This window comes from Macrotis lagotis, chromosome 1 (assembly GCF_037893015.1).
Source record: "Macrotis lagotis isolate mMagLag1 chromosome 1, bilby.v1.9.chrom.fasta, whole genome shotgun sequence".
In the NCBI taxonomy this organism is placed as follows: domain Eukaryota; kingdom Metazoa; phylum Chordata; class Mammalia; order Peramelemorphia; family Peramelidae; genus Macrotis; species Macrotis lagotis.
In genome coordinates this window covers 698336257-698349984 of record NC_133658.1, presented here as the reverse complement: position 1 = coordinate 698349984, position 13728 = coordinate 698336257, and the positions used below count along the sequence as shown (strand labels likewise).

The window sequence follows — 13728 nt, the reverse complement described above, 5'->3', positions numbered from 1 at the left end:
ATTCATTCCCCCCCAAGAAAATATAGACCCTCATGAGAACTAAAGTAAAGGAAATAGAAAAAAATAAGTGCTTCAGTCTGTGTTCCAACACCACCAGCTGTCTCCATTATTTATGACAAGTCCATCAAAAAAGCTACTTCCATATTCTTCCACAGTTGTTGTTTCTGATAGCAACTCCCTCCATTTATACCTCCCTACTATCATATACAATATTTTCTCTCTCCTTTCACTCTGTGCCTCTTCTAAAATGTGCTGTAGGGTAGCTGAGTGGCACAGTGGATTGATAATCAGCCCTGGGGCCAAGAGGCCCCGGAGCCCACATACAACCCCTGAGACCCAGCAACCTGGGTCCTGAGGTCCCAGACAGGCCACCCAATCCCAGCTACCCTCTCCTCCATCACTCACAGCCCCTCCTTCCCTCTGTCCCCCTTCTCTCCTTTTTATTCTAGATACTCCATTGAGTGTATATGCTGTTTCCTTTCTGAGCCACCTCTGATGAGAGCAAAGTTTCTCTCACTCCCCCTCACCATGCCCCTTCCATATCACTGCAATAGCTCACTGTAATACATACATACATACATACATACATACATACATACATATATATGTGTGTGTGTGTGTGTATGTGTGTATACATTATATATGTATGTCTTTTATATGAAATATATTAGCCTATTCCATCTCTCCTTTCTCTTACTCCCAGTACATTTCCCTTTTAGCCATTGACTCCATTTTTATAATATATTACAAAATTCAGCTCTCTCCGGAGCTTCATCTATAAAAACCTCTTCTACCTACTCTATTAAATGAGAAGTTTTATATAAATATTATCAGTATCATTTTTCTATGTAGGCATAATGCAGTTCATCATCATTAAGTCCCTCATATTTTACCCTTCTCCTCTACTTTCTATACTTTACCTGAGTCCTGTATTTGAAGGTCAAATTCTCTGTTCAGCTCTGGTTGTTTCAACAGCAACAAATGAAATTCTTCTGGTTCATTGAAAGTCCATCTTGTCCCCTGGAAGATGATTTTCATTTTTTCTGGGTAGTTGATTCTCATTTGCATTCTAAGTTCTTTTGCTTTCTGGAATATTATATTCCAAGCCCTACGAGCCCTTAATGTAGTTGCTGCTACGTCCTGTGTGATCCTGACTGCAACTCCATGATAATTGAATTGTGTCCTTCTAGTTGCTTGTAATATTTTATCTTTGACTTGGGAGTTCTCAAACTTGGCTATAATATTCCTGGAAGTTGGTTTTTTTTTTTTATCTCTTTCTGGGGGAGATCAGAGGATTCTCTCAATTTCTATTTTGCCCTTTGCTTCTTCTAGGATATCTGGGCAAGTAACCTGTAGGAATTCTTTAAAAATGAGGTCAAGGCTCTTTTCCTGATCATGACTTTCAGGTAGCCCAATAATTTTTAAATTATCTTTCCTGAATTTGTTTTCCAGATCAGTTGTTTTTCAAAGAGATATTTCACATTTTCTTCTAATTTTTCATTCTTTTGGTATTGAAGAATTGTGCCTTGACTTCTCAAAAATTCATCAGCTTCCTTTAGCTCCATTCTAGATCTGAAGGATTTGTTTTCCTCAGAGAGCTTTCTTATCTCTTTTTCAGTCTGGTCAATTATGCTTTTTAAAGCATTTTTCTCCTCAATAACTTTTTGAACTGTTTTATCCATTTGACCTATGCTGGCTTTTAATATGGTATGTTCTTCAGTATTTTTTTGGATCTCCTTGACTTCTTTTTTGCTGACTTCTTTTTAGTGCTTTTACTGCATCTCTCTCATTTTTTCCCCCAATTTTTCTTCTATCTCCCTTATTTGATTTTCAAAATCTTTTTTGAGCTCTTTCATAGCCTGAATCCAATTTTCATTTTTTTTTGGAGTATTTAGGTGCAGGAGCTTGTGCTTCCTCATTTTCAGATAGAGTATTTTGATCCTTCTTGGCATCATAGACAATATATTTTTCAATGGTGTTCCTCTTTTTTTCCTGTGTTTGCTCATTTCTTCAGCCTGTGCCTGGTTTTGTGATGCTTCCTGAGCTTTTGAATATTATTGGAACACCCCCTTCCCCCACAAGGATCTCAGTATGTGTGTGAAGCTTTGACTTTCCTCCTGGTCTGTGAATGACCACAAGAACTCCCCTTGTCACGGGGCCCCCTGATCTGTAGGGGAAACTAGACTGCGATCAGGATCTGAATGTGGTCATCAGAGCCCCAGAGTTTTGTTCCAGGTACAGACCTCTGAAGTCTCTCTGTACTCTCCTACCTTAGGTGGGCTGAACACTCATTTCAGTTGCCTGGGGGGCTCCTGCTTACTGGCTCCATGCTTGCTTCTGTTTCCTGGATCTTGGCTGCTGTGAGGCCACCTCTGCTGAGCTGACCAGGCTGACTTCTGCAACTGCCCAGAAGGCCTGTGCTTTGCATGCTCACTCTGGTAGAAGCCCCCTCTGCTAATCCTCCAATTTGTGCCCAGTGCTCCATGCTGTGTAGGTCAGGAAACTGTCTCCACTGTGGTGAGCTATGGTGCCCAATCAGCTCTCAGTCACCCTGGGACTGCCTTCAAGAGGCTGAAGTTTCTTCACTCTGGTGGGATGTTCCTCTAACCCCGTGGAGCTCGAGCCTTTCCATTACTTTACAGGTCACATTGGTCTGGAAAATTGCCTCACTGGATTTTTCTGTGGGTTCTGTCTCTCGAAAATTTAGTTAGAGTCATAATTTTAAGATTTTTGAAATATTATGTAAAAGAGGCTCTTCTCCTGTCGTCATCTTGGCTCCACCTCTCCTCTCGGCTCTGCTCCCCCTGACTTCATCTTTAATGGAGAATTTGGTGAAGAACATAAGGATCGAATACATAGACTACAGTTTGTATCAGCAAAGATAATCTCTACTATCCCATGACTGAATGTAACACCAGTATTTGATTATCCAAATCTCTTCCCTTTTCAAGACCTGACTCAGGTGTCACTACTTTCCCAAATAATCTCTGATTTCCCCAAATGGAAAGTGTGATTCATCCTCAAACTTCTCATTGTAATTTATTTGTATCTTTTCTTTTCATCAATCACATTCTACTTTGTTTTGATTATGTTTTTGAACATTTTACATATTTTCTACCAGGACATAAGCTTTTTGATAGTCAGGATCTGTGTCATACTCTCTTTGTATCATTATACACCTTTGCATCATTGTACAGTGGTTATTTACAAAGAGATAGGGCAAACCTGTCAGAATTTGCCCTCACTGATATAGGAAATTCCTTCCTGATAAGGAAATACTTTCTACACATTCTACACATTTCCCCTACAATTTACAATCTTAAAAAATTTATCTAAAATACAGAGGGATTAATAATATGCCAAGATTGGCATAGTAGCATTAAAAGTAGGTCTTGAACTTAGGTCTTGGGATTTGAAGCTTGCATTCTATTCACTAGACCATTCAGCTGGCATGTAGACTTATATAGAATGATATAAAAGGAGGAAGATAAAAGATCACAAATATTATCCTGAGTTGCCAATGTGTGACTCTGGAAGAACTGAATTCAAATTTTGTCTTGAATGTTTGCTAACTATATGGCTTTGGGCAAGTCAATTAAGATCTCTCAACCTCAGTTTTCTCATCTGTAAAATGAGTTGTGAGCATCAATTGAGATAATATATAAATCATTTTGCAAGCCTTGAACTATAAAAATGAAAGGATGATGTTGATGATGATGATGAAGAAGTTTAGTTTTCTAAAAGTGCCTTTGATACTAGGCAGAATTCTAGATTGAGGGCTATGATGTCACAACATGCATATAAATTGGATTTGAGTGAGGGGGCGCTGTGCTAAGTAGTCAACCTTACTTTTTTCTCTAGAATTATCTGGGTTCAGTGGTCAAATATGAATCAGGATGCCTGTAGATGAACCAAGATACAAGGCAATCAGGGTTAAGTGACTTGCCCAAGGTCCCATAATTAGTAAGTGTCTGAGGTAAGATTTGAACTCAGATCCTTCTGATTTCAGGGTCATTGCTTGACTCTCTGTGCCATTTAGCTGCCAATAATTATAAATATTTTGTTCTACAATAGAATGTAATCATTTCTATGAACCACAATAATCAAGCTTTTCTCTTTTGTTGTAGTTAACCTATTAGATCTTAAAGATATTGTATACATATTCAAAAATATTAACATACTTACTGTTCTTGACCTTTTATGTGAACAAGAGAGAGACATGTAGAGCAGAAAATAATTTTATTAGATAGATTAATTCTCAAAAGATCTAAAGAAGTAAATCACACTGTAGGAGAGTCTCTTGTGAGATGCCTTAGGTTTGTCTTCTTGGACATATATATTGAAAATTTTTAATGATGTGTTGCATAAAGACAGAAGGCATTTAAAATATTAGCTGGTGATACAAAACTGAAAGAGTTAATTCATTAGATGATAATATCATAATCTAAGAAACATCTCAAGAAGACTAAATAATGACCAAAATCAAATGTGACAAAAATCTAGTTGAATAAAATCTAAGCTTTGTAATTGGCTAAAAAAAATTAAGTTCAAATACTAGATCTTTTTTCATGTAAACTTCTGTGCACACAAGATTTGTTTTTATTGAAATCTCAATAACTAAATAATATGGTGTAATTGTTAGTCAAAATAACATACCTACCTCCAAGTGCCTTCATGAATTTCTAAGAACATACATAATTATTGTATAATACTTCCCTCCCCAAAATTTATAATGGTGTATAAATGTCAAATTTCCATTTTGTCATATTGTGGAATACTGATGTGTTCTAATTCTACTTTGCATTGTACTGGTAAATAATTCAAATAGTTCCTTGATGGCAGAAATCATATCTGCTTTTTTAAAATGTCCCAGAATAGCTGTTACATGTTTATCACAGAATAGACACTCAATAAATACATATTAATTGGCTAAATGATGAATGCTCAATCATTAGTGTTGGATCAGTACATCAGATATTTGTTGAATATCCATGTTATTACTGAATACTCACAATATGATAAACATTTATAAAGAACATGGTATGTGCCAAACATTGTGTTAAGGACCAAGGATAAAAAGGTAAAAATTAAATAATCCCAGACCATAGAAATGTGTAGTCTATTGAATTGTACACATCATATTTACTTATTACTTGGAAAGTAATCAAGATGGCAGTGACAGAATCAACTTGAATCAAGTCTAAGAGAAGATATATTGAGTTCCATATTTTAAATTTTACTTTATTTATTTAACAAGTCTTTTCATATCCCAATTCAAATCTTTTAATTCAAGAAGGGTAAAATAAAAAGTCTCCCTGTGCCCATAGAAAATGCTCACATTTTTGTCCAAGTAGTATGGGTCCAGGTCTTCCAGGAGCTCTGAAACTATGGCTGGAGAAACAACACCATAAAAAAATGGCAGTTGTTTACCATCTTCCAAGTCACTGCTTGGTTCTATTCCTTCATCTTCTTCCTCACTTTTCCTGGTAGCAGTGCATTCTTCAACAAGAGCAAGAGATTTTCTAGTGAAGTAGGTGAAATTGCTGGGTCTTGCCATCTTTTTTTGTCTTGTTGATCTTAAATCTCCTTTCAATCTTTTAAGAGTCCTGAAAAAGAGCAAGAAAAGTAGTAGGAAATAAAACATATATGAGAGAAAGGAAGTAAACCAAGAGGTTCATATGTTCCCAGTTGTGATCACAAAATACACAATATTAGAATTCAATTTATCATCAGGTTTTGTATTGAATATGTATCCAAAAGCCCTTACAATAAATAATGTTAATGAGTAGGCCAGGTATTCTAGGAGCTTATCATTGACCTCTTCCCAGAATCCTCACTTCAGTCTTATCATTTAGGGCATCTTTTCGAATGTATAGCCTCATTTCCCCCTTTCATTTAGATATGCTTTATCATTGTTTCTATATTGCCAATAAATTTTAGATTATTTTTATCTCCTCAATTAAATCAAAACTTTGTCAGAGTCAGTAATTATCACTGATCAATCTATGCCCTTTCAGTAAAGATATTAAGTAAAAGAAAATCTATCATCTATCTATCTATCTATCTATCTATCTGTCTATCTAATATCAGATTCACTATGCCAAATCTAGATTGGTTATATCAAACATTTCCTCAATGGCTTCCAAAAGTATTTCTCCATTCATTCTTTTGCAAAGGATACCTTCTCTTCTGTGTAAAGTGGTCATTGAAGAAATGAAAGAATGAGAGAGAAAGGAGCAGGACCAAAGTAATTCAATGACTTGAAAGATATCAGGATAATAATTCTCAAACAATTAGCATTGGCTCTGGAGGAGCCTGTACTAAATACCTTGAATTCAAGGAAGGGCAAAAGACAGTATCTGCTCTCAAAGAGCTCACAGTCTAATAGTACAAGGAAAAGATTGGGCTTCTGGGATCCCTATTAACTTTTATTTTTTTTAAGGTTTTTGCAAGGCAAATGGGGTTAAGTGGCTTGCCCAAGGCCACACAGCTAGGTAATCATTAAGTGTCTGAGACCGGATTTGAACCCAGGTACTCCTGACTCTAGGGCTGGTGCTCTAGCCACCTAGCCACCCGCTATTACCTTTTAAATTAATGATCCTATGAGATGTCAACTAGAATTTATTTCTTTGCTCATTCCTTCTATTCCCTTTCATCAGGCATGTCAGTATATCCACCTTCCTTCAAGATTTACCCTAATCAATTCCAGAAAGTCTTCTCATCGTATTTTGAATTGATTTCTTTGATTTGGTATTTCAAGTTGATATTTTTTTTACAGAAATAAATGACCTATATATTCCTTTGAAAAGAGTTCAGCAAAGCATCTCAAAAGAAAGATTATCATTGGTACTTTACCCTTTGTTTAAACTAAATTGAAGTGCTTTGACTTTTGAAAACTAGTGCCAAGAAAATGGTTGAATAATCAAATTCACTTAGAGAACAATGTACACTTTAACAACACTGTGAGGTGGTCAATCTTGATGAAAGTGGCAGTTCAGAGACTTAGGACAACCATATTAGACCAGCTATTTACAAATGCTATCCCCATCCATAAGAAGAAAAACAAAATAAAACAAAAAAAAAAACCCTTTAGTACCTGATGAACAATTCATAAAAATTATCTCTTATGTAGCTCTTTCCCTTAATCCTAATTCCTCATATCGAAAATGACTAATCTGTAAATGTTTATCAAAAATGTATTTGTATAATGTTAACCTGACTTGCCACTGAGAGGAGGGGGCTGGAAAGAGAAGTTGGAAGGAAATTTTGTATCTTAAAAATATACATATGCATATGGTTGAAAAAATGAATAATCAAATCCAATGATTCCTAAGCATCTATTCCTCTGTTCCTTATGTATGGTATACATTCCATTTTAATAATTGTACTATGGAATTAATATTGTTTAATTTTTAGGCTTAGTTGAATGACTAGTCCCAGAAATAATGGTTCAATGTCAGCTTGGCACAAAATCTCGAGTTGTATGACTTAGGGTTTTGAATTTGTCTCTGTTTCCTTTGTTAATTACTTGAAAACATGGAAGATAAGATAGCATTCAATATTACTTTTCTACTACCAGTCCAGATTAACCTGAATGCACACTTTAAAAAAATCATGTTAGAACTTATAAAGAGTGTCTGTGGTTGGGGGTGGGGTAATGAGAGAGAGAGAGAGAGAGAGAGAGAGAGAGAGAGAGAGAGAGAGAGAGAGAGAGAGAAAGAATATGTAAAGGGTATTTATTCTAAAAACAGACAGAACTGGTTATTGGATCTGTTATTTGAGCAGTGTAGGGAACTACCTATAGAGGACACTCCTTCTACCAATATAAGGCCTACCATCTTACAAATATATTACAGTAGAAAATTGCCTAAAGTACTAAGAGGTTAAATGATTTGTCTCTGATTATAAAATCACCATTTGACATAGGAGGGACTTGACTCCAAGTCTTAAGGGCTTAGAGGTCAACTTTCTATTCACTATTCCACATTGTCTCTTGTTCCATAGTAACCAGTTTTTTATAAAAAATGAAATGATAAAGATTTGAAGACAGTATTCTAATCATTTGAATCATAACTTCAGATATAAAGTAGCAATAAACAAATGACAGAATTTTCTAAATATTGAATTCATTAGAAACAATGAATAAAGTTTCACCCATATATGAAAAAGATTTCATTTTAAATTCATAGATACCTATATACAAAAGGATTTAAGTTAACTTTTAAAATTAAGATTCATGAAACAATATTCTATGTTGTTGATGAGGAGAAAAACTCATATTTTTTCAATCCTCAAATATAAGAGCCCCAATATTGTAATTCTGTAATGTGTTAAAGAGTATCCTCCATACAGAGTCAACCAATTGTATATTTCTTCTATTCCATTGATCTTCCTTTGTATTTCTTGGTCAGTACCAGATAGTTTTGATAATTTCTGGTACTACTAAATCACCTTCCTTTAAATTTGCCCCCTCATTTCTATGTATATTCTTGATTTTTTAAAAATTCTTCCCAAATGAATTTTGTTATTATTTTTTCTAATTCAGTAAACATTTTTTCAGGGGAATATAATTGGATGACATTGTATATATAAATTAGTTTGAGTAACTTTCATTTTATTATTTTGACTTTGCTTTTTCATGGAATATGTTTCTACAAATATTTAAATCTGATTTTATTTGTATAAAAAGGTTTTTATAATTTTGCTATATAGTCCCTGATTGAATTGTGAGTAATATGTATTATATGATTGTATATTTAAAAGGAATATAAAGTTGTTTATAGTAGGCTTGTAGTATGTGCAATATCTTATTATACTATTTTATTAAAATGCTTGTTTTATTCCATAAATTAAATTTAAAATAAAAGAAATTTAAAATAAGCAAAATGTAAGATATTAAACTATTAAACAAAACACCTAGGCAACAGACGTATCTACAACTGGTTAATCCTTATTGTTGATATGGTTGACAGGCATGAATATATTCCAATTTACTTCAGAAGGAAATAAACAAGAAAAATGTCCAAATTACTCCATTTGTTGCTTCAAATTGCTTTGCTGCAATGGTTCTTCTGTGCAATTTATGTTGTTGATGTGTTGTGGCCTGTTTGTGCCTGAAATGTGGTTTCTCATTGCACTTTGGATGACTCTCAACCTTTGATTAATTGGGAAGTGAAATATTCCATGCCTTATAACAATCCTGGAAGTATTCTAATGTTAAAAAATGGGGCTTTGTTTCAGAAATACACTTGAGGTTATTGTGCAGTTTTCCAAAGGCTATCTAGCCTTCCCTTCAACTCCCATTCAATTTTTGATCCTAAATTACTGCCCTATACATTCTGTACAAGATATGTATTAAATGAGCAAGCTCTATAGATTGAATGCCCAAATGCATAACGATATGCTAACAGTCATACTTGATCTACTTGGTTTTACTTATCAGAAAGATATGGCAAAGTCTTTTGACTGACAGTTCATTGAATGGGTCCTCTAATTTTGGGGCTTGGAATGCTGCCTGTAAACAAGACTGAGAAGAACTTGCCATTTATAAGAAAATCATATGAAATACTTATTCTATTCTGAACCTCTTGTATAACAATTACAGACTTCTTTGCCCTGAAGTTTACATTTTGCATGAAATCTTACATGACTTTTGATGATGTTGTCTATCCTTCACTCTCTTTTTTTTAAAAAAATATTTATTTATTTTCATCCATGTGCACATCTATATTTTTAAGTTACAAAAATTTCCTTCCACCCTCCCTTCCCACCCCCTCCCCTCAGCAGCAGCAGTCAGGCTAGCATTGTATATACATATTTTGATAGACATGTTTACAAATTAGTAATTTTTGGTACAATAAATTAGCATTAAGAGAAAGAGATACATAAGAAATAATTTTTATAAAGTGTTAATGAAATTCAAAAGGGTTGTTTTTTTGTTTGTTTGTTTTGTTTTTCTTTGTCTGGATGTAGATAGCATTGTCCATAGCTGGTCTAATACAGTTGTCCTAGCTTTCTGGACTGCTGAGAAGAGCTGCTTCCATCAAGGTTGTTCATCTCATAATGTTGTTGATGTGTGCATTGTTCTCTTGGTTCTACTCCCTTCTCTCAGTCATTCCATGCTTCTCTGGAGTCCACCCATTTATGATTTCATATAGAATAATAGTATTCCATAGTATTCATGTACCTTAACTTTTTTATCCATTCTTCAATTGATGGGCATCCCCTCATTTTACAATTCTTTGTCACTACAAAAAGTTCTGCTATGAATAATTTGGAACATGTAGGAATTGTCCCTTTTTTATAATTTCTTCTGGATATAGATCTAGAATTGGAATTGCTGGGTCATAGGGTACAAACAATTTTATTGCTTTTTGGGCATAGTTCCTTACTGCTCTCCTGAAAGTTTGGATACATTCATTCACAACTCCACCAGCAATGCATCAATGTCTCAATCCTCCCACAGCCTCTCCAATAATGATCATTTTCACTTTTCCTCTTCTCGGCCAGTCTGATAGGTGTAAGATGATACCTTATTGTTGTTTTAATTTGCATTTCTCTAATCAATAATGATTTGGAACATTTTTCATATGGTTATATACAGTTTTAATTTCTTAATTTGAAAATTATTAATATCCTCTGACCATTTATGAATTTGGGAATGACTTGTAACCTTATAAATTTGATGCAATTCTCTCTATATTTTAGAAATTAAATGTTTTTCAGAATACCTAGTTGTGAAGATTGTTTCTCAGCTTTCTGCTGTCCTTCTAATTTTGGCAGCATTGATTTTATTAGTCCAAAACCTTTTTAATTTAATATAGTCAAACTCATTCATTTTGCAGTTTATAACGTGCTCTAATTCTTGTTTGGTCATAGATTCATCCCCTTTCCATAGATCTGACAGATAGAGTATTTCTTGATCTATTAATTTATCTATGATATCACTCTTTCTGTCTAAATCCTGGACCCATTTTGACCTTATTTTGGTATGGGGTGTGAAATGTGGATATATGCCTAGTTTTTGCCATACTCTTTTCCAGTTTCCCCCAATTTTTTATTTTTTATTTTTGGTTTTTTAGTTTTTGCAAGGCTATGGAGTTAAGCGGCTTGCCCAAGACCACACAGCTAGGTAATTATTAAGTGTCTGAGGCTGGATTTGAACTCAGGTGCTCCTGACTCCAGGGCCAGTGCTCTATCCACTGCACCACCTAGCTGCCCCACTGCACCACCTAGCTGCCCCACTGCACCACCTAGCTGCCCCCAAATTTTTTAACAAATAGTGAGCTTTTATGCCAGAAGCTGTTGTCTTTGTGTTTGTCAAATAGTAGATTGCTGTAGTCATTTACTGCAACTTCTTTAGAACTTCTCCTAATCCAATTTTCCATTGTGCTATTTCCTAACTAGTACCAGGAAGTTTGGATGACTGCCACTTTATAGTTTTAGATCTGATAGAGCCAGGTCACCTTCCTTTACATTTTTTTCATTGTTTTACTTGCTATTCTTGCCCTTCTGTTGCTCCATATGAATTTTGTTACTATTTTTCCTAGCTTAGTAAAGTAGTTATTTGGTAGTTTGATTGGTATGGCACTGAATAAGTAATTTAATTTGGGATGAATTGCCATTTTTATTATATTAGCTTTACCTAACCATGAGCATTTGGGTGTTTGTGTTTGTTTGTTTGTTTGTGTGTGTGTGTGTGTGTGTGTGTGTGTGTGTGTATAAATGTGGTTAAGTGATTTGCCCAAGATCACAAGCTAGTCAGTATCAAGTGTCTAAGTTTGGATTTGAACTCAAGTTCTCCAGACTCCAGGAAAGGAGGACCTTGCTTGTTTTCATTGATAACTTTCCCACAATTCTCTGCTCAGAAATACCTATTAAATAACTATTCTTAGGAATTTTATGAGGTGATAAAGTACAATGAGTCTCTGTTTTGAAAAAAAACTGAAATCCTAATGTAAGAATATCTCCCTCTTAAAGTCTTCTATCTCTGAATCACTGCTTTATATTTATTAGATGACCTATTCTCTTTTATTCTCTATCTATAGGTACTCTGTTTAAAAAACACCTCCTTATACTTTTAGTTTCCTACCCACCAAAAAGCTCTCAAAGGGGTCACAAATAATTTTCCATTATGTAGTTCAACATAAAAATAATTTTTTATTGGTTTCCTTGCTATTCTTGCCCTTCTGTTGCTCCATATGAATTTTACTTATTGCATTATCCAGCATTCTTCATTCAGTTCAAAGAGACATAATTGAAACAAATGCATTTTATGACCCTGAGAAGACTCTTATATAGCATTTGGCTGATGACTTTGAAGATTGACTCCTTTCACAAACAATGATTTTAGAGAAACAAAAACAAAAGAAAAAGAAAAATCTCTCTTTTTAGTCAACCAGTTCTTGGGTTTCAAATTACATTATCACTCATGCTGATTATAAACTTATAAAGGCATTATAAATTAAATGACATAACTATCATTAACTATTACAATTGGCTATTCTTTTTATTTTGCTTTTTAACATTTTATTGGTTTTCCAATTATATATCATGGTAATATGCACCTATCATATTTTGTAAGGTTTTGAATTTTACAATTTCCCCTCCTTCCCTCACCCCCCACAGAAGGCTGTCTGATAGTCTATACATTGTTTCCATGCTATACATTGATGTAAATTGAATGTGTTATAAAAGTAAACATAAGAGTCAACATAAAACCCCTCCCCCATAAGAAGATGAGAAACCTCAAGAATAGAGAAAGAGAGAAAAAAATGTACTTCAGTCTGTGTTCAGATTTCAATGGCTCTGTCTCTGGGGTGAGTTGTTTTCTTTATCATAAGTCCACCAAAGAAGTTGCTTCAGTATTTTCCCCACAGTTGCTATCACTAGCTGGACCTCCACTCTATTCTTCCCCACCCTCATTTATTCTATTCTCTTTCTCCTTTCATAGGCCTAAACTGGTTTTTGACATATTATTTTCTTCAGGATTTTGTTGTATATCTTTCACCAAGCTTTTGATTTGGTTTTCATGATTTTTCTGTATCACTTTCGTTTCTCCTCCCAATTTTTCCTCCACCTCCCTTAATTGCTTTTCAAAGTCTTTTTTGAGCTTATCTATAGTCTGAGTCCATTTTCTATTTCTCTTTGAGGTTTTGGTTACAGAAGCTTCAATTCTGTTGCCATCTGAGTATGTGTTTTGATCTTCCATGGGAATAAAATAATTCTCTAATGGTCAGATTCTTCTTTTTCTATTGTTTAGTCATTTCCTCAGCCCAAGACTAATTTACAGCACTTCCAAGGTTTGGGGTATTTTTTGTGGGGGACACCCCACTGGGACCGTTATTCCTCCAAGGTCTTATGCTCTCTAGCCTGTGCTTTGATATGTAGATGCCCTGCCCCACTTCCCTCTGCCCTATAAGGAGGGAACCAGCTTGGCTGCTTAGTGTGGAAGCCCAAACTACAACCTGAATCTGAGTGTAGGCTCGCAGCAGAGTCCTACCATGAGGGAGAGCAGAAATCTCTGCAGAATTCCCTTACCTAAGTCTCTGGGGGTGCAGACTGCTTTCTTTAGATTCTCACTGCAGATTCTGTGGCCCTGCTCCTCACTGCACACTCATTCTGGTGAAAAAGAGTTCTCTCAACGCCCCTTCAAGCTGTTAGGGATGATCTCTGAGCTTCACTACAGCTGCTGCTTTTTTACAACCCCCTCATCCTGGTGAAACACCT

The 13728-nt window shown here is 35.0% G+C and overlaps 1 protein-coding gene across 1 annotated transcript in view; it reads right to left on the bottom strand.

The window, feature by feature from the left end:
* LOC141507803 (sodium channel protein type 9 subunit alpha-like) overlaps nucleotides 1-13728 on the bottom strand; it is a 142359-nt gene that overhangs the window by 81189 nt on the left and 47442 nt on the right. Inside the window, exon 3 of the mRNA XM_074215794.1 lies at nucleotides 5339-5606. Within this exon, the coding sequence (XP_074071895.1) occupies nucleotides 5339-5557 (219 nt within the window). The 5' untranslated portion in view covers nucleotides 5558-5606. The remainder of the gene's footprint in view (nucleotides 1-5338; nucleotides 5607-13728) is intronic.